The following is a 22,463-nucleotide window of genomic DNA, read 5'->3' as shown; positions in this document are numbered from 1 at the left end:
TTTGTCTTTTTCCTTTGTATCATGCTTGTGTTCTCTTACTTTTGGTTTTTGTGAATCTATTATATGTTTTCTGCCGTTACTCCTTTTTACAAGTATGACTCCTTTCTATGTCTACTTTGTTTACACTGATAGTCATAAAAATTAAAACACATTCTATAAACAAAATCTACGTTTTTTACTCTTCTTCCCCACATATATGATATAATTTTATGCTCTCTTTTACATCTTCATGTTTATGATTTTGCTCTTCATTATGGTTATCATCACTTTCAAAATTGTTTTCTTTTGTTTTTAAAAAATCTATGCTGGTTTGTTTAAATGAATCACTTTCTAATTGAGACTTACTCTTTTCTATAGATTCTTTGTTCTTTTCTATTTAGAGACGTCCTTTCAATATTTCTTTTAGGATAAGTTTAGTATTCCTGTATTCCTTTAGTTTTTGCTTGTCTGAGAAATACTTTCTCTCTTCTTCTATACTAAATAATAGTTTTGCTGGTTACAGTAGTCTTGGTTGAAAATTTTTCCCTTTCAAGACTTTGAATGTATCTTGCTACTCTCTTCTGACCTGCAACATTTCTACATAGGAGTTATCTGATAGCCTTATGGGGGTTCACTTTAAATTAACTCTTTTTTATTATTGCTGCTTTTGAATGCTGCCTTTGTCTTTAACTTTGGCCATTTTAGTTATAGTATGTCTTGGGGGACTTCTATGGCAGTGCAGTAGTTGAGACTGTGCTTCCAGTGAAGGGGTTGGGAGTTCAATCCCTGGTCAGAGAAATAAGATCCCATATGCTGCGTGGTACAGCCAAAATATAAATAAATAATTTTAAAAATATTGAAAAAAAATATCTTGGTGAAGGTCTGTTTGAAGGTTTGTTTGAGACCCTCTTTTTTTCTGATGCCTGGATATGTTTCCTTCTTTAGGTTTGGGAAGTTTTCAGCAATAACTTCTTCAAATACATTTTGATCCCCTTTCTCTTTCTTTCCTTCTGGAATCCCTGTTATGCTTAGATTGGCATGCTTTATATTATTCCATAGGTTTCTTATATTGCTTTCATTGTTTGCATTTGGCTTTCTGTCTGCTGTTCTTAGTTGCATGCGGCACATGGGATCTTTAGTTGTGACATGCAGGATCTATTTCCCTAACCAGGGATCAAACCTGGGTCCCCTGCATTGGGGGTTCAGAGTCTTAGCCACTGGACCACCAGGGAAGTACCTGTCTGCTCTTCTCATTGGGTGATTTCCATTATTCTATCTTCTAGATCACTTATTTGTTCTTCTGTATTATTCAATCTGTTATTCATTCATTACCTGTAGCTCAGTTTTTGTTTCAGCAAATAGATTTTCTAATTTTTCTTGGCCACTCTATGTTTTCTAGTTCCTTTTTAGAGTAATCTGCATTTTATTAATATTCTTTCTTAAGTCCTTCAGTATTTTCATTATCTCCTTTTTAAAAAGTGCCTATTAGACTTAAGTGAAAGTCTCTTAGTCATGTCCGACTCTTTGCAACCCCATGGACTATACAGTCCATGGAATTCTCTAGGCCAGAATACTGGAGTGGGTAGCTGGTCCCTTCTCCAGGGTATCTTTCCAACCCAAAGATTGAACCCAGGTCTCTTACATTGCAGGCAGATTCTTTACTGCTGAGCCAAAAGGGAAGCCCAAGAATACTGGAGTGGGTAGCCTATCCCTTCTCCAGTGGATCTTCCCGATCCAGTAATCAAACCTGGGTCTCCTGCATTGCAGGTGGATTTGCTACCAACTAAGCTATCAGAGTAGCCTTCTATCAAGGGGGATTCTCCAGCAAGAATCCTGGAGTCAGTAGCGTTTCCCTTCTCTAGGGGATTTTCCCAATCCAGGGATTGAACCCAGGTCTCTGGCATTTGCAGGCGATTAGACTTAAGTGGTCTGTTTTATTCCTTCTTTCAGGCATTGCTTGATCTTGTAATATGGAGTGGTTCTTATGCTTCATTTTTGCTTATATTTCTTTTACTATATGTGTCTAGAAGAAAAAAAAATTACTGTTCTTAGAGGACTGTCTTTATATGGGAGCATCCCAATGTAGCCTATGTGGGGTTAATAGTTTTGGTTTGAGGTCTGTTTTTAGTGTGGATGCCTTCCACCTCCTTTCTCAGTTTGTACTGGCTATTATCCCCTTCGTAAGTGGTGTGACTTGTGTTGTGGTGACCAAAAGCCTTCACTGGATGTTGAGTGAAGCCTCTTCTTTGCTGTGTGATTGTAACAGCCCTTTCAGGGGAAGAGTCTCCTCCCTAGTTATTGGAGTAGAAGTCCCCAGATCTGTTTTTGAGCTGCAGTGTGAGATGGGTGGACTATTGGAGTGCTCCCACTGGGAGTGGAGCTACTGAATATCCCTCCACTGAAGCTGTCTACCAGGATGTGAGCTTTATGGTCTTGCCCATCACCCATTGTATGGACTTACAAAGTATACTCTTTTGGACACTGACAGCCCCACCTCAACCACGGGAATGCTGGCAATTGGCCCTGGTGTCCCTAAGGCATTTTACAAAGCCGTAATGTACATCTGTAGGCTCAGAGCCACTGAAGTCAGATTACTAGGACTATTTTCAGTAGTCCTACATCTGGACCCTCCTTGGGAGTTATGGAGACAGCCCAGACCCTGGTCCAGCCCTGCCTCCATGTACATGCGCCCGTGAAACCTATAGGTTCTAAGGTCTGAGCCATCTCAGTCATGGGAGCACCCACTGTTCACAAGGATGTCCTGAAGATGCTGAGTTTCCAAAGCCAGCAGTGGTAAATCTGTGGATCACACTGGCATAGGGAGAAGCCTCAGATTTCAGCCCTGTTTCATAATTTGCATGGCCCCTGGGGATCAGCTCTGATTTCAGCCCTGCCTGTGAATGGGTAACCCACTGGGCACCTGCATATTCCCAGAGCTCATAGAGGTAGTGCTAAGCCAGATGAGAGTGCTTGGAGAAAAAGTTGCTATGGTAGGCCCATCTTTTTCTTTGCTTGTATGTGCATTAACAATAGGGTTTCAATGGTGGCACCACGCCCATTATGAGCATACCTAGAATGAGGCTGCTATGGTGGGCTCTACTCCTTCCTTTGCGCGCACCTCAACAATGGCACTGTGGCAGGCCCCGGCTTCTTCTGTGTACACTCTGGGTTGCAGCACTACCACACTCTAACCCCTTTAGGCTGTCTCTGCACAGCTAACCCAGTCCTGTCCCGGATCTGTCCTCTATGGCTTGAGTTTCAGCACCTGGCCCCTGCCTATACCAGTAGATGCACATCCCAGGTTTGGGGGTGCAGGGTGGGACCATCTGTGCAGCTCTTCCTCTGCTCTGTCTGCTGCAAGCCCATTGCTGTGCTCTCCCCTAAGCTTCTGAAGCTCCCTTTCCCCCCCCAGTCTATCTCTACACGGTGAGGGGGTCTTCCCAGGGTGCAAGACTATTTCCTCTTTTGTAGCTCTCTCCCAGTGGGGCAGGTCCCTTCCCAGATTTTTTTTTGTAATTTCCTCCTGACCAGTTATGTGGAGATCATTCTTGCACTTCTGGGTTTCTGAGACCTTCTGCCAGTGTTCAGTAGGTGTTCTGTGAGAACTGTCCCATGTGTAGGTGCATGTTTTGATGTATTTGTGAGAGGAGGTGAACTCTGTGTCCTTGTATCCCACCATCTTGATTGGAGTCCCCCCAACAGCTTATTTTCAATAGGCTGTTGCAGTGTTCTCTAGACTGGACCTTTCCCGCTTTCACCATTGTCACTGCTGGCTTTTTAAAACTGAGCTACCAGTTTCATTATGGACATGAGCTTCCATGACGTGGAACAGCTGTGTGGTCCATATGCCTTCATTATTAACTGTGTTCCTCATTCTTTTCATGATTTGTGGAAGATAAAATTATAGCCACCAAAAATATCTAGCCTCTAGTCCCCGAGATGGAGAAGGCGATGGCACACCACTCCAGTACTCTTGCCTGGAAAATCCCATGGATGGAGGGGCCTGGTGGGCTGCAATCCATGGGGTCACTAGGAGTTGGACACGACTGAGTGACTTCACTTTATTTTTTCACTTTCATGCATTGGAGAAGGAAATGGCAACCCACTCCAGTGTTCTTGCCTGGAGAATCCCAGGGATGGGGGAGCCTGTTGGGCTGCCGTCTATGGGGTCGCACAGAGTCAGACACGACTGAAGCGACTTAGCAGCAGCAGCAGCAGCAGCAGCATTCCCCAAGAAACTGTAAATATGTTCAAAGGTAAAGAATCTGCCTGCAATGCAGATTACCGCCTGCAATGTGGGACACCCGGATTCAATCCCTGGGTTGGGAGGATCCCCTGGAGAAGGGTATGGTTGCATACCCCACTCCAGTATCCTTATATGGAGAATTCCATGGGCAGAGGAGCCTGGCGGGCTATAGTTCATGGGGTCACAAAGAGTCAGACCTGACTGAGCCACTAACACTCATTTTCACATGGCAAAAGAGTTTCCGGGTGTAATTCATGTTAAAGATCTTAATATAGGGAGATGAGCTTGGATCATTTGGATCTAAGGTAATCACATGGGTCCTTAAAAGCAGAAAATTTTCAGGAGCTGGAGTAAGAAAGAATGCAACAACAGCAGCAGAAATTAGAAAGTTGCAGAATATAAGAAGGAATCATATGTCACTGCTAGTCTGAAGGTAGAATGGGAGCTGCGTGAGAGGGGCAATGCTCAGAGGAACTTAGAAGCTAAGAGAGGTTCCCAGAGGAGTGTCAGCAAAGAAACGGAACCTCGGCCCTGTAATTGGAAGGAACTGTATTCTGCCAACAAGCTGAATGATTCTAGACATTTCAGAAAAGAGGCCAGGCTGGCAAACACTTGATTTCAGTCTTATGAGAGACCCAAAGTACAGCCCAGCCAAGCCCGTCCGGACTTCTGACAGAGCTGCAAGTTAATAAGTTTGCCTGGTTTTAAGTTACGAATTTTGTGGTAATTTCTTATGGCAGAAATAGAAAACTAATATATCATCTTTATCTACTTTGAAGTCCCTGAAGGATAGAGTCCAAGCCTTCTATGAATTCACCTTTGGCATCTGGTGGGGAAAAGCCAGTCACTTTGACAACGGAGGAGGAGCTATTCCATCCCCTGACTGTAACTGTAAGTGTGAAGCGACACTCCCCTCTCCCATCCCACTCTGTCTGGTCCTAGTAGCCCAGATGATTCCAGAAAACAGCACGGGCCACTCAACAACTCTTCACATCTGTCAGATTACAGCAGAGGTGGACCTGGGTCTTTATTTTTTTAAAGAGCTGTTTATTTTTTTAATTTTTGGCTGTGCTGGGTTTTTGTTGCTGCAAGGGTTTTTCTCTAGGTGCCACGAGTGGGGGCTACTCTGTAGCTGTGACGTGCAGGCTTCTCACTGTGGTGGCTTCTCTGGTTGTGGGGCATGGGCTCCAGGGTACACAGGCTCAGTAGTGTGGCTCCCAGGCTCTAGAGCACAGGCTCTGCTGCATGTGAGATTTTCCTGGATCAGGGATTGAACCTGTGTCTCCTGTGAGAGACAGGGAGAGAATTGGCAGGCGAATTCTTTACCACTGAGCCACCAGGAAGACCCTGGGTCTCCTTTCTTAAGCCGGTAATGGTATAAGAAAGAATGAATTGGACATGGAGTGGTTCCGGGATTTAAAAGAAGCAAGACTGTTGCTTATAACCAAATGGGTAGAAGTTTTTCTAATTATGTAAGAACTAATTCTGTTTTTTCTTTTCATTGGTCAGGGTGTGGTACCCATTTCACAAGCTCCACCTCATGTGGCTCAGTGGGAGCAGGAGTGATCTGTAGAGTTGGATCAGGTGTGGATTAGTATGCCCAGGGACATACTGAGCTGCTCTCTGAGGCTATTTTAGGCCATGACCTTGGCCAACCCTCTCCTCTGTCCTGGATCTCAGGCTTCATTATAATTTGCCTATCATCCTTACCTCATCACATAAATTAACTTCCCTATCTAAGGCCGGTTTGGTAGCACCTAATGCAAGAAGGAGATGAAAGTTAAGATTGGACTACCTACTTATTATCTCCTTTCTGTAAGGACCAGAGTATCACTATAAGAGAATTGGGAGATGGATAGAGTGCAGAACTCAAGAAACATAGTCAATTTAGTCCTGTTGTGTTGTGTCTAGTTGGAAGAATTTGTGTGTGTGTGGGTGTGTGTTATGTATGTGAGTGTATGCATAAAGGGAGAAAGATAATATATCTATACAGAGTGTGAAAATACCCCACTAAATTGATTTGCCTAAGATAGAGGAATATAAATAATAAATAGCTTGTTCCTTTAGATGGGGGAATGGTTTGAGGCCAGAATGAAGGGAGCTTTGAATATAACAGGCTTAGACATTGGAATTTTGTTTCATAGGTCATGGGGAAATTGATCTGTGTAGATTGAAGAATTGATTCCTTGGGACCTTTGAATAGAAATTGCATTTTGCTTTTGTTTGTTTCAGAGAACTCTATTTGAGTGTTTTCAAATCATTCAAAGTTTTGTAAACTTTTTATCTTCACAGAACAAAACCAATTCTGAGTCTGTACAACAAATACTCAGATACACTGGATATTCATAGACAATCTAGGATAGATTGTTGCATTCATGGTGTAAATGGCAGCACTGTGTATTTTATAGGACTTGGAAGCTAACTATCAGAAATCTGGTTATCTTGGTTTTGGTGCTAACTATTCAGTTAGAGAAAGGACACAGTAATTTTACATGTTTACAGTTTCTCAGGGATTAGAGGGTAGATATCTTGGGTGGCTATAAGTTTAGCTGAAGAAAGTTAGATGAAGATTAATGCAGCTAAGAATTCATCAGTGTTAGGAAGAGGTATGTAACCATGGGAATAGAAGTCTCCAGCAGTCCTTGGAAGTTGTAGGAAGGCTAAATGCAGCATTACAGTGTAGGCTGGGTACAGGCTACTGTATTTGAATATGAGAAGAAAGGATGCTTTTGAAACTGAATGGAGAGCTTTGGTTATAGAAATGACTACATCATACATGATAGCACAGAATATTTATATTATACATTGTCTTCACATTGTAACATCCACATCAATCATGTGTGACACAATTCTAATAATTTTGAGTATATATTTACTATAACATTAATATATATAACCTATATAAAACCAAGAGGCACTTCCAGTAATTCTGGCCAAAAAGGAGCATCATTATAGTGTCTAAGCTAAAAAATAATAAAAATAAATACAATTTATCTAATTTTTTTTCTGTACAGATTCTACTTTTTACAAAACATTTATCAGTCATTAACTAGGTCACTTAACAAATACTTGTTATAGGACAATACAAAGTATTGCTACATATATTAAGTGCAAGATACAGGTGAGAAGACAATATTTATTTCAACTGCAAAATGATAATTTAAGTTCAATGCCTCATTCTCTTCTTTTTAAAAGCTGATAAATTTGGAAAGTTATTAACAAACATATTCAGGTTTGTCAAGATTGATGAGCATTACATTATTAAAAATCATCATCATGTACAAATGACATCCCTTACAGTGTTACTTTGGTAGTTATTTGAAAATATTGCTTTTTAGGAATACTAAATTAAATTAATTCAATACTCTCTGGTTTAAAAATGATACAGAGACAAATATTTGGGACATGCTAATTTGAACTTTTCAATGAAAGTTTTTGTCAGGAAGAGGTAATGACTGATCAGAGCAACTGCCCCACCAAGAATCACAACATATTTTAACACCAAAACCCAAATCAATTTAACCAAACCAGTCCAAACCCAAAATACTCTAAGTTAAAGTTCTTTCAGTTGCATATCTTAATATTATTATAAAAAGCCAGGGAGAGTCTTGTTTTCATTATTTTGCATTGCAAATTTCAGAATATCTGAAGGAGCACCAATTTCATTTTGTGATTTGTATGACAAAAAAAATCTGTAGCAAGAAATATTAGGGGGTAATTGGAATTAGAGATAATTTATTTCCAGTGCTTGTCAACTAAAACACTATTCTTGTTGAAATAGAAACAGTATGCATTCTTCTGTGAGAATGTATTAGGAAATGAACTGACATTCATAAATGGCAAAAACTGCCATTTACCAGTTAAGCAAATATAGCAAAATATCCCATGCACATATTTTACAGAGTATTAAAATAGTGATTTTTTAAAACTAATTAACAAATATATACTTAATGTCAAGCCATTGAAACTCCACTGACAGGTGATAAATAGATACGTCAGGGTTGTTATTTAAAGATAGAAATACTGTAGTACTGGATTACGCTTATACGTAGCTAAAATGAAATATCTGGTATAATATGTATTTTTGAGTCATAAATATAATCAATTTTCAAAAGAAAAGTGATGGAAAATTATATCAACTAACAACCAATATACACAAAGAAAACATCTTTAGATAATTACTTTTAATTTCACATTAAACTATATGAATATTTTGTTATTATATAGCAAGAAAAATTACTAGATAAAAAAAAAAATCCCTCCCTTCAAAAAGTATTCAAGCAGCCAAGGGCTAGTTCACATTGCAAAATGTGTGTGTAAGTGCTGATTGTAAAAGGAAGTCAGGGTTGAAATATGGATCCATTAAGTCCCTTTGCTCTAGAGTAACTAAGAACTAAATTGGTTTGCCAGAAAAAAGATGGAGAGGGGTCCTGGGATGAGCCTTCAAGTTTTGTGCAGTGTTTACTCCCAATCCACTGCTTTTTTTTTTTTTTTCTTTTTTGGTTTTTAGTACCATTAGGCTGCATGATGAAACTAGGGTAGTGCATTAAAATGAGGTGAAAGTCCTCTTTCTCCTTATCATAGGAGAAGAGAATTTCTGATGGATTTTTCCTGTACTAATTTTGAGTTAGACAAGTAAAACTGGAGATAAGTTATACTTTTTCCCTATAATTTGACTTTTTTTGGTCAAAAAAATTTGTGTGTTTCATTTGAAATAGATATTTCTACTTACACCAAAAATTTAAAGCATTTATGCTTCAAAATATTTTTTAAATTACTTTTATACTTGTGAATTTCAAATTTTAACCTACCATTTGATCAGTCTTGGCAGATGAATGTAGTGTGTGTGGTTTATTAACTGGTCAGTGCTTGCTCTGTGAAAGATTAGTAAGATTTAATTTTTCTCAGTAATGAAGATAAGTATTTGGGTTCTTAACTGTGTTAGAATTTAGTGAAATACAATCTACATTAGTAAATCATTTATCTTAAAACAAGGGCTTCCCTCCTAGCTCACTTGGTAAAAAATCTGCCTGCAGTTCAGAAGACCCTGGTTTGATCCCTGGGTCAGGAAGATCCCCTGGAGAAGGAAATGGCAACCAATTCCAGTATCCTTGCCTGGAAAATCCCATGTACAGAGGAGCCTGGTGGGCTGCCGTCCATGGGGTCACAGAGTTGGGCATGCCTGAGTGACTAACATTTATCTTAAAACAACCTGTTGCTGCTGCTAAGTCACTTCAGTCGTATCCGACTCTGTGCGACCCCATAGACGGCAGCCCACCAGGCTCCCCCGTCCCTGGGATTCTCCAGGCAAGAACACTGGAGTGGGTTGCTATTTCCTTCTCCAATGCATGAAAGTGAAAAGGGAAAGTGAAGTTGCTAACCACGACAAATTGCTAGATAATGCATTTCTCTTTCTTGGGATAATTCAGGCTCTATACCCTAAATCTAATTAAATTATGGGAACTAAATTTATTTTTATCTATTTCATGTATTTATTGGACTCTTCATAAAATATTTTCCTCCCTGAGGCACACAGAGTATTGGACAAAGAATTAAATATTTTTTCTAGTTTTCTGTTACATAATAGTAGTTCTGATTATAGCAAAACATTTAGCATCTCTACACTATGAAATATCATTTTGTGGGTTTCATATGAATTGATTAAAAGCTTTGTTTCAAATACTGAAATTTAACATTCTTTATAGTAGGTATGTATGATGATTTAATATTATTCTCTTTGAAGCATTTTTTGTTTGAATTATGTGCATGATTAAAGAATCACTTCTTAATGTGAAACAATTGAGAAAATTTGTCTGAATGTGGACATATTCAGTATTTCTTATCAATAATAAGGCTTGCCTTTTCTTCTTTGCTCCACAACTTCTCAGGGAAGTAGAAATCCATGATATCAATGCCTATCAATATAATCAACCTTATAAGTATGACAGGGAAAATAACTAGCTGCCTTTAGATGGGGAATTTGGATTCATAAGAGCCTCATATGGTCTTACTGTATGGAATATAAAAACAATTTATACCAGATTAGTATTTTTTGGATCATGATATTGAGTTCCACCAAGTAAATAATGCCTTAATCTTCAGTTTTCTATTTTCAAACATATTTAGCAACAAAATGTTCAATTATTTTTTGTCAACATTGTTAACCTGCTGTTAGAATGATTTGATAGTGTGAACATAAAGATCAGTTCAGATGAGGTAAAAGCAGCAACACTTTAACAAATGAACTGTGTTACATGGCAGCACAAATGAGCTAGCATCTCTGGTGCATAATATAGATTGAAAAACATGTCCTTGTTCCTCCCTAGCCATGGCTCACTCGTGACAAGCCACAAATACTTATGCAAACCTCAATTTAAATTCATTATCTAATGCACTGCTTGTTCTTTGACTCAGTGCTTAATTACTTTATCCTCAAATTCACAATAAGAATTTGAGTATTTTCTGGAGGAACAAAAGAATATAAGACCTAAAACTGGTATATTTCCCTCTGATTAGAAATGCTAAGCATGGTTTAATTCCAGAATGTTTGTCACCTAAAATGGCCAATTGTTCTATTTTGGCAGGGGGTGGGGGGAGTGTGGTCATGCAGTGCAGCATGTGGGATCTTTCTTTGCCGACCAGGGAACGAACCCACACCACAACCCCCTGCATTGGAAGTGTGGAATCTTAACCACTGGACCACCAGGAAAGACCTTGGTCTCCTAGAGTTCCATTTGGATGGACAGACAGTATCAGCAAGGTCATAGTTTTATTTCATAGAGAAATCATGAAAGAAATGGATGACCTAGAACAATGGTTATGCAGTATTCTGCTGCATGTTAGGAGAGAAGGCAGATGAAAGGAATTCAGTTTGGTCTGAGAGCATACAGACATTGTAGTGCTCAGATATCGGGAAGTGAGCTATTAGCATTTGAAATTTTATTGATTTTTTTTCCCCCACACTCACTAGCTGATTATTATATGGAGAATTTTATTCACTCTAGACTATGAAAGTGTACAGACTCTGTTTTACTGGAGTCTTCTGCCAGTTTGAAAAAAGGAAAAGTATTAAGCAGGAATCAGACTTAGAATGGAAGAGTAGGATTATAAGACCCTTATTGTGGCTTTCACTATTATTTTAGAAATTTTGTAAATGACAAGGACAGTAGAGATCCCTATACTAACATGAAAGCACCCAAAATACCTCCTAAAGCAGAAATGTTTTTTTAACTCATCATTTGCCAGTTGTTCATAACACAAATAGTTCACATTTGAAAAGCAGTTGTTTCAAACTTTAGACTTTATTTACAATGATAATTTTCATATCTTTATTACTTAGAAAATAATTTATATTTTTTTCATCATTTAGACAAAGAATAGGCCTGAGTCTCATGCCTTTTGCACAGCTTTTACCTTCAATGAAAGTTCTCTGGGAAGGTGACACGGGACACTGCAAATTGTAGAGAGGCAAGGGCGTGAGGAAATGACAATACATACGTGCAATGAAGCCTACTTGACATACAATGCCTTATCTTTAGTTTTACTGGGACTGCAATGGTTAGGATTTGTTCAGGAATTCCATCAAAACAGAACAGACATAATGGAGATTTTTGTGTTTAGAAAGTAGATATTTTCTTAAACATAACATGAGGAAATTCCTTCACTTCTCAGATGAAGACCAACATAGATAAATCCCTGTACAGAGCTACTGTCTTCATTTTCGACTAAGAGCAAAACCAGGTCTTATGTAAATTACAAAAACAAATTATAGTTTAAAAATATGCTAAAGTGGTGTTTTCACCAAGGAAACAATATATCCTCAGGGTTGGCTTAGATTGATAACCAGAAAGACATTCTATCAGCATGCAGGAAATGATATTGGTGACATATTTAGTATACCTGGTCTTTTACTGAACAGGGAGCGACCACAAGCATCAAGGTAACCAATTCCTACTTTTCCTACCATTAACTTCATGGCTGTCCATACAATTCTCCTTTTCCGTAAGAGGGCTGGACGTTCCTTCATTTGTAAGACCTGAGTTTATCTAATGGCACCTATAATTAGGCTCATATAAAAATGTAGTAAGTTGCAACAAATACAATGGCACCACAGGAAGTAAGCTTTGGAGCTGGAAGGGAACACTGTAATATTGCTGTCGCCAAGGACAGGGAGACCATCACTAGCAGAAAGTATCTTTTCATGTCCCTCGGCATCCTTTGGGATGTAGGTAGGGGTCGTATGAAAGTTACACACTTGATGAATCTCCATTCCTTTTTTTGAACTGACTTTTAGCTTTAACACATGGGCAATTTATCTTGGAAGATCAAATGGTTAATCTGCCTGGACTAATGAGCACAGTTCTGGAATGAAGAGGTTCTCACTGCTTCAGCTATCATTATTTCACGTACTTTAAACAAAATGAAAATCAGGCCACGTGCTTAGACGTCTACTCTGGCAGCCAGGTTGGCTCCTAGCTGGGGTTACCGAGCTTTGATGAAACCACCAATACACGGTTATGAATTTAGAAGTATTTTGCTGCCATTCAACTTGCTCAACACCTTTTTTTCCCCTTGACTTTTATATTTACGGTATTTGGAGCAGGGGAAAAGATTAACTTTGTTAAGTAATTAGATATAAGAGGTATGTGAATATAAGTGCTTTTCTAAATCCTTCTGTTATTTGCAACGAAAGGAAAATAGTTAAATTTGCTTGGGAAATGTATTTGACTCACAGTAAGTTTTGCAAACATAGGGACACACAGGCAAGACAAGGGGGAAATACTCAGTAAGTCCTAAATAATGAAGACCTGGTTTTGACTAAAAAAAAATAAATCTCATTTAGGTAGAACCTACATGCATCTGATCATTTTCATATTTTCCTACTTATTGGGAAAGTTGCCTTGAAACTTTATTTTTGAATGTACTATGTTTGCTTTACTTTAAGAATGCCATGGATTATTGTATAATCATTGTTTTAGAAGGGAAGAGTATCCATTCATGAGAAACAAAGGCATTTCAATGTAAACACGCTTTTCTATGATTTCAGAGGAAATAAAAAGTAGAAATTACAAGTTAGATTTACTGGAAGCTAAGGTTGTTTAGATGATGAACAGGCTTGAATATAGTGCTGTACTAAAGGAAAAGTTATGAGCAAAAAGTCTTGGGAAGAAAGGGACACTGATTATAAACATTCGGGATTAAGACGGTCTTTTGCTTGGGAGACACGGATCCAAGAGTTACTGGAAGTTACTTACTAGTGAAAAAACGTTGTTTGCAGCATCCTCATTTAATTGGCATAAAATAACTGTATCAGATGATTATTTAAATTAGAACAGGTAGATGAGTGGGTGTTCATAGACCTCATGCAAATGAACCATCACTCTTACTGGGTTTGGAGATAGCTACAATGTATAAAAATGGTGATTAAAATAGAACTTTATAAAAATGTTTCCCTTTTCCCTTAAAAAAAAAAAGTTAACTATCTACAGAAACACAAATCTTTATATTTACATCAAGATAACTATTAATGACAAATATATAATAATATGAAATAAAATATTGAAAGTGAGTATCAACTTTTTTAAATAGAGGTTTGGCTCACAACATAAACAAGTGTAGATAAACAAACCAAAAACAAACAAAAAAAAGACTTTCAATGATAGGCCCAATCCCCCAAATCCCTCTTGAGTCCTCCCTGCCAAAAGAAACATGACAATGGGCCAGGCTGCAGATACAAGCCACCCCATCACACCCCTCATGGAATACAACAGGGTTGTCCGTGCAACTTTAGCCAACTAAAAGTCAACCTTCAACGGCCGCCAAGAATCAGGCTTTCACTATGTCAATAAATACCAAACCCTAGGTTGAAAATTTTCCCCTTCATCTCTCACCGTCTATCCCAGAGTGGGTTTCTGTTTGCCTTCCTTTCTTTCTTTTCCTACCACACATTTTGCAGCAAATTAAGACATGGGAGAGCCCAGTGAAGAGTCGTTTCCCAGGTCTTCTCTGGCTACCTTTTAGAATTCTCACCTGATGAAAAGACCTGACTCCAGCTCCTTCTGAGGTGTTTCTGTGTAAAGAATGCCATCCCCTTCCATGGCGAATTGATCTTAGGTGAATGGCAGACATACTCACAAACAGCTCGTATACATTCATTCGGCGACTAGACTGGAAAATGCCTCGGTCTTCCGGGCTTAAGGCTGGTGACGGCAGGAGAACCAGACCTGTGGCCCTGTCCCTCCCTCATCCTGCTAATTCCCTCCGTCTGCAGAGGGGCTTCTACTGAAGCCAGATAGAGGCGGAGACACTCCAGAGTGCACTTCATCCTGTTTGTTCACCTGTGCTGAGTCGTCTACTGCAGCCATGCTGTGAACCACCAAAGCCAATTCTCTCTTTAGTGCACACAAACGTACATACACCTGAGCATCACTTCTGTCTCTCTCTCACACACACGCATACAATGTTGGCAGGATGTATCAGAATTCAAACAACGCTCTGGAGCTTTCATCCCTCAGGACTAAGAGCAAACGCTCCTTAGTCATAACTTCATTTGCTGTACTGCTTCTGGGCTAAGCCGCACCATCTCCTTTGTGATTTGTTTTCCTTCATTTGTTTTCCTTTATGATTTATTATATCACAGTGACCACTATATATCTTAATATGAATGTTACTAAATTGTGGGGCCAGGAATCCCAGCTTTCAGTGTGTCTGTGTTTGCATGTGTGTCTGTGAATATGTTTTACATGGATCTACGTGACAGCTTATATACACACACACATATATACTTCTTCCTTTAAAAAAAAAAAAAATCCTTGGAAGCTGGTGTTACAATGTGAAAGCTTCTCTGAGCGAGAGTTTTTTAAGTCATGTACCTCACTGTAAAAATAAACACATAAAATGCGAAGAATCCCAAAATGCCGTAGCCATTTGCCCATCTTCTTGTATTTCTACAGTGTTGTGTCTAAGTATTGCGCTGGCTTGAAAAGAGTCTGTGTGACAAGTAACTCTGTTTGGAAACATAGCTCATCCTATCCATTGTCACTGGTTTGGCTTTGGGGCTGGGGTCTCCTCTCCTTTCTGCTTCCCCTTTTCTTCGTCTTCTTCCCTGATGGCCTGGATCTGTTCTGAGGGATGCTGCTGGGGGGACTGGTCCTCTATGCCCGCCAACCGCTGTTCCTCCTCAATGACTTTCTTCCACATCTTGTGGTTCTGCAGGAGGTGCTGAGTAATTTGACAGTAGACTTTCCTCCTTTTGAAAATTTTCTTTCCTGAGAAAGCACCAAATTAGACTACTTATTTGTGTGTTAAGTACATGGCAGTTTTTCCATCTTATTCATAGGAGTTAAGTACCAAATGATATGTATACACTTGATGTGTATATAATAATCATTTTTGAGAGTGGGGAAGTAAGAGGAAGATGGCAAGAAGCATTACTGTATCCTTGAGATGTACTGTGAACAGTATTTGACATCTGGTAATATCCAATACAAGGTTCTGTTTGTATCTTGGAATTATTACTCCCACTCTATTCAGGCTCTCAAGATTTCCACCTAGATTATTGGGGTAATTTTTTGTTACATTGTTCTTTGCTTTGTCAACCAATTCAACTCATAAAAGTTTTTTTAAAAGACACTTTTGATAGTACTGTTATGCTTCCTGTAGACTAAAAAAAAATTAATTTCGAACTCTTAAGCAGTGAGCTTTGATTCCAATGGTAAGATAGAGAGTAAGCAAATAGGGACAATTATACTGAGTTGTAAAAAGTCTTTAAAGTGTGGCAGGAAGAGAGGGAAATGACCTAGCTGGGAGGATGCTTCATGATGATGGTGGCTTGGACTAGGATCAGGATAATGGAAATGAAGTTGCATAGGTAAATGTGAGATACATTTGTGAGGTATAATTAACAGGACTTGGCAACTGTGAGGAAAAAAGGGAGGAATCATAGACAACCCTGAGCTTTCTGATGTGAACAGGTGAGTGACAAGATGAACTGAGAAAGGAGACAATAGGTGAGAAGCAGATTTGGGGAATATGTTGAACATGCAGGGACTGGCAAATCTCCAAGCAGAGAGCGTAAGCAGGCAGCTGTTCTTGTCTAAGCAACCAGATTACAATGTGCCTTCTTTTGAGTGATCATTTTAGACACGGGCTGAGAATTTGGAAGTTAGGCAAAGATTCTCATGTTGGACTGTAAACTTCTCCATGGACAGACGTTTTACTAAGTGAATTATGTTCTTTCTAGTTTCTCTTCCACAGTACCAAGTAAATGGTGAAGTGCTGACATAATAAAGTGATAAACATAATAAAGGTAAGAAAAAGTGGTTCACAGGAAATTCTGATTTGAGACTATATTAAACAGTTAACAATACAAGTTACCAGGATGATCTGCAAGGCAATTTGAGGGTACTTAATGAAACAGTAATGATTTATCATGTATAATCTGGAAGGAAAAAGAAACAAATAGTAACAACAAACAAACAAAGCAGATGGCTATGAGATATGCCATCAACCAAAATTTTTGTGGAAATGTTGATAATTCTTTCAACAATTTTATTAAAAATTTTTTTCTTGTACTTTATAAAATGTTAAGATCAATTTAAAAAACAGTTTTGATATTTGGCAAAACTAATACAATTATGTAAAGTTTAAAAATAAAATAAAATTAAAAAAAATAAAAATAAAAATAAAAACAGTTCAGAAAAAGGATATTAAATTAAGTTTTTTTTGAACCATAGAGACACATAAGGAAATTAGTTGAATGAATGACAGGGGGAATGGATACACATAGTCATAAGCAAGAATTAAAAAATATTTTCTATATTAATTATATTATTCATGATATGAATAAGCTTATATTTACCACCTGCTAACTGACAAGCAGGGCTTCCCTAGTGGCTCAGTGGTAAAGAATCCACTTGCAATGCAGGAGATGTGAGTTTGATCTCTGAGTCAGGAAGATCCCCTGGAGAAGGAAATGGCAACCCACTCCAGTATTCTTGCCTGGGAAACCCCATGGACAGAGGAGCCTGGTGGGCTACAGTCCACGGGGGTCACAAAGAGTGGAACACGACTTAGCAACAGAGCATGACACACAGGATCTGATATGGCAGTTTTCTGGATGCTATAGAAATAAAAACCAATGAGTCTCAGTGTTTGCCTTGAAGGAGCTTACCATCTATAGGAGGGAGGGCCCAGAAGACCAAAACTGAAATACACATGCTATGTTTTATGATAGACCTATAGTGATCAAGGGAGAAGGCAATGGCACCCCACTCCAGTACTCTTGCCTGGAAATCCCATGGACGGAGGAGCCTGGTGGGCTGCAGTCCATGCGGTCGCTAAGAGTCGGACACGACTGAGTGACTTCACTTTCACTTTTCACTTTCATGCATTGGAGAAGGAAATGACAACCCACTCCAGTGTTCTTGCCTGGAGAATCCCAGGGACGGGAGAGCTTGGTGGGCTGCCGTCTATGGGGTCGCACAGAGTTGGACACAACTGACGCGACTTAGCAGCAGCAGCAGCATAGTGATCAAGAGAGCCTTAATGTTTCCCTCATGTTCATTAAACTTTAGACAGGTTTCTACCAGACTCTAGGACCCTGATCTCTTTTTCCTTAAAGCATCTACTTTATAAAACTTGTAACTGCAATTTCTTGCTCTGCTCCTATGTAGTGTAGATAAATCTCCCAGCCTCAGTAGTTTGACAACCCAGAAACATTTTTCTCAAGGACCTGAGAGCCAATCCTTTGAAATGCAATTATTCAGGAAGACAGGGTCCCTTCCCCCACATCTCCATGGGAGGGAAGGAGCCTAACTTCAATAAGAATCAATTAACAAACACAAGTGGCCTAATCACATTGACCAACTCCCCTCTAAGGTCCTTTAGTACTTTTATCACCAGCTCATCCCAGTGTGTAAAAACCCTCCTGCCTTTGTTTCAATCAGTTGAGTCTAATGTCTCTTTCCTACTTCCTATTTCTTCAAGACCCTATTCAAGAGTCTTGAAGAAAGTCTTCCTTGTCATTTTTAAGAATATGCAGCACAATTTCTCTCTGACACATCAAAGTATGGCAACATCAGGTACTCAACCTGCGAGGGAACAGATACGACTTTTCCCAAAGGATGTGTAAATTATGAGAATGAAATATACTGGGTGAGTAAGCATTCCAGGTAAGTGACAGGCATGTGTACAGGCAGATCGCATGGAGTATAATATCACTTTCTTCAATTATAAGATTCTCAACAAGGGAAATAAACTAAAATTTAAAACAATCTGAATTCTTTCTATAGAAGCCAATAAAATATATGCATCTATTTAATATTTAAGAGCAAACCTTGAAAATTACTCTTCTACCAAAGTTATCTCCTTGTCTATTTCTACATTGTTTTTATTGCAGTTAAGTTCAGATCAGTTACTGTTGAGAATCTTTACATGTTAACATACTTTTTAACCTAATTCTTTGAGTCAAGACATTTATAGGTGAATCACTGGCCGAAGGATGGACTTGAATCAGACATAGGACATACTCTACTGCTCAAGGTGACTATTCCGTCTGAAAGGTATACACATTCATGGCAGTGAATTCACAGGGAAGAAGCTAACAAAAGCTCATTTTTTCTTTTTCCTTTCAGGGCAGCCCCCATGAGAGCAGCTGTTCTCTTATTAAGGCTGCTCAACCTTAGCAGTAAACCTCTCTGGAATTAAACTGAATAAGGTGACGTAGAAGGGAGTTTGTACCAAATAAATTTGCGTAGATTAGAGTCCGCAGGTGGTCTAAAATATGCCTGTATTGGGAGCCAAATTGTTCAGCACTGGAACCTTTTGAAATGAGAACAAAGGTCCTTTCATTGCTCAAATTCTAAATGCAGCTTAGTACTTCATTAGAAACCTCTTAGTTCACTGTAGGAATCTTTCAGATTTAATTATGATGTAGGGAAAAAAGCCTTCTTTCCCTAGGATACTATATTGAAACATTTTATTCTGTATTTCCTGAGAGATCACAAGTTAGGAAGATTGCTGAAATTATCAGTGCATATTTAATTTATTTTTTTCTGAAATCTAAATTTTAGGATAAATCAAGTTAACCATCTCAGTCATTATGAATTCAGAAATTAAAATTACTAAGAGTCAGTAATAATAGAGTTAAAACTGAGGAAACCTGAGTTTCCATTCTGGTTCTGCAGAAACCATCTACACCTTGGGATGTCTGTTAAACTCCTGAGACTCAGTGTAGATTTTGTAAAATGAGGCAGCTGAACTGGGTGGTCACCAACTCTATTTCTAGAATTCCATGTGGCCAAATTTTACTAAACACTAACGCTGCTTAATATTTATCATTTTCTTGGCTATAATGGGAAACTTCAAAGGTAATTTTTCAAAAGCTATGTTTATCAAATCATTGTTGATGATGTCTTAAATTTTAACGTAAGGTGACCAGTTGATGTTTAGAAGCCACTAGTAAACAGAATCCACAGAATTCTCATTCCCACTTTAGTGAGCATGATTAAAAAAGGGAATATCAGGAGAGTAACACATTAGAATCTGGGAGTCACTATGGCCACCCAACTCTACAGAACAGAGACAAAATGGATATTTAGCATTTGTTGCTAAAGCCAATGTTGACGGGTTGAGCCTGTTGAATTTCATAACCTAGGTTCTTTAATTCTTGATGCATAGATTATGTGTGTGTTGTTTCAATGTATTTGAGTTCAAATAGCAATCAGGTAGGGCCCATGGGAACAAAGCTTTTCCAGTAGCTAAGCTGACCACACTTTCCAATAACATTCAGTGGAAAAACTGCCCAGCCCTTAGTCAGACAGCGAATTACCTGGCTCTCTGAATGAAAAAAAAAAAAAATCATGCATGTTTATTAAATGAGAAAATGAATAAATAATCCATGAATCCTATCTTGGCTCCTAACTCTGAATGCCAAGGTCAGCACAGAATTTTTAATAGAAATCTTTTTATAAGCATCAGAGGAATAAAATAAAATTAACTTGAGAATAGAATAATGAAGAAAAACAACATCTGGTTTTCCTCTCATACTGTATCAACATTAATATATAGGTAAGAACTTAAGCAAAAATCTGACCTAAAACCAAATTTGCCCCTCTCCGGCTCTATGAAGACCTCCAAGACCTTTTAGAACTAACACCCAAAAAAGATGTCCTTTTCATTATAGGGGACTGGAATGCAAAAGTAGGAAGTCAAGAAACACCTGGAGTAACAGGCAAATTTGGCCTTGGAATACAGAATGAAGCAGGGCAAAGACTAATATAGTTTTGCCAAGAAAATGCACTGGTCATAACAAACACCCTCTTCCAACATCACAATAGAAGACTCTGTACATGGACATCACCAGATGGTCAACACCGAAATCAGATTGATTATATTCTTTGCAGCCAAAGATGGAGAAGCTCTATATAGTCAGCAAAAACAAGACCGGGAGCTGACTGTGGCTCAGACCATGAACCCCTTATTGCCAAATTCAGACTTAAATTGAAGAAAGTAGGGAGAACCACTAGACCATTCATGTATGACCTAAATCAAATCCCTTATGATTATACAGTGGAAGTGAGAAATAGATTTAAGGGCCTAGATCTGATAGATAGAGTGCCTGAAGAACTATGGAATGAGGTTCGTGACATTGTACAGGAGACAGGGATCAAGACCATCCCCATGGAAAAGAAATGCAAAAAAGCAAAATGGCTGTCTGGGGAGGCCTTACAAATAGCTGTGAAAAGAAGAGAAGTGAAAAGCAAAGGAGAAAAGGAAAGATATAAACATCTGAATGCAGAGTTCCAAAGAACAGCAAGAAGAAATAAGAAAGCCTTCCTCAGTGATCAATGCAAAGAAATAGAGGAAAACAACAGAATGGGAAAGACTAGAGATCTCTTCAAGAAAATTAGAGATACCAAAGGAACATTTCAGGCAAAGATGGGCTCAATAAAGGACAGAAATGGTATGGACCTAACAGAAGCAGAAGATATTAAGAAGAGATGGCAAGAATACACCTAAGAACCGTACAAAAAAGATCTTCACGACCCAGATAATCACGATAGTGTGATCACTGACCTAGAGCCAGACATCCTGGAATGTGAAGTCAAGTGGGCCTTAGAAAGCATCACTATGAACAAAGTTAGTGGAGGTGATAGAATTCCAGTTGAGCTATTCCAAATTCTGAAAGACAATGCTGTGAAAGTGCTGCACTCAATATGCCAGCAAATTTGGAAAACTCAGCAGTGGCCACAGGACTGGAAAAGGTCAGTTTTCATTCCAATCCCAAAGAAAGGCAATGCCAAAGAATGCTCAAACTACCGCACAATTGCACTCATCTCACACGCTCGTAAAGTAATGCTCAAAATTCTCCAAGGCAGGCTTCAGCAATATGTGAACTGTGAACTTCCTGATGTTCAAGCTGGTTTTAGAAAAGGAAGAGGAACCAGAGATCAAATTGCCAACATCTGCTGGATCATGGAAAAAGCAAGAGAGCTCCAGAAAAACATCTATTTCTGCTTTATTGACTATGCCAAAGCCTTTGACTGTGTGGATCACAATAAACTGTGGAAAATTCTGAAAGAGATGGGAATACCAGACCACCTGATCTGCCTCTTGAGAAATTTGTATGCAGGTCAGGAAGCAACAGTTAGAACTGGACATGGAACAACAGACTGGTTCCAAATAGGAAAAGAAGTACATCAAGGCTGTATATTGTCACCCTGTTTATTTAACTTATATGCAGAGTACATCATGAGAAACGCTGGACTGGAAGAAACACAAGCTGGAATCAAGATTGCTGGGAGAAATATCAATAACCTCAGATATGCAGATGACACCACCCTTATGGCAGAAAGTGAAGAGGAACTCAAAAGCCTCTTGATGAAAGTGAAAGTGGAGAGTGAAAAAGTTGGCTTCAAGCTCAACATTCAGAAAACAAAGATCATGGCATCCGGTCCCATCACTTCATGGGAAATAGATGGGGAAACAGTGGAAACAGTGTCAGACTTTATTTTTCTGGGCTCCATCTCCATCTCATCACTGCAGATGGTGACTGCAGCCATGAAATTAAAAGACACTTACTCCTTGGAAGGAAAGTTATGACCAACCTAGATAGCATATTCAAAAGCAGAGACATTACTTTGCTAACAAAGGTTCGTTTAGTCAAGGCTATGGTTTTTTCAGTGGTCATGTATGGATGTGAGAGTTGGATTGTGAAGAAGGCTGAGCACTAAAGAAT

General features: G+C 38.8%; 1 protein-coding gene across 1 annotated transcript in view; it reads right to left on the bottom strand.

Annotated features, from left to right (window-relative positions):
- Nucleotides 1-11,507: 11,507 nt before the first annotated feature.
- LOC105000199 (cGMP-inhibited 3',5'-cyclic phosphodiesterase A) overlaps nt 11,508-22,463 on the bottom strand; it is a 348,425-nt gene continuing 337,469 nt past the window's right edge. Inside the window, exon 16 of the mRNA XM_010855927.1 lies at nt 11,508-15,492. Within this exon, the coding sequence (XP_010854229.1) occupies nt 15,263-15,492 (230 nt within the window). The 3' untranslated portion in view covers nt 11,508-15,262. The remainder of the gene's footprint in view (nt 15,493-22,463) is intronic.

This window comes from Bison bison, unplaced genomic scaffold (genome assembly GCF_000754665.1).
Source record: "Bison bison bison isolate TAMUID 2011002044 unplaced genomic scaffold, Bison_UMD1.0 scf7180017864370, whole genome shotgun sequence".
NCBI classification, from domain to species: domain Eukaryota; kingdom Metazoa; phylum Chordata; class Mammalia; order Artiodactyla; family Bovidae; genus Bison; species Bison bison.
The sequence above is the reverse complement of the archived record's forward strand: the minus strand, read 5'-3'. Positions and strand labels throughout refer to the sequence as shown.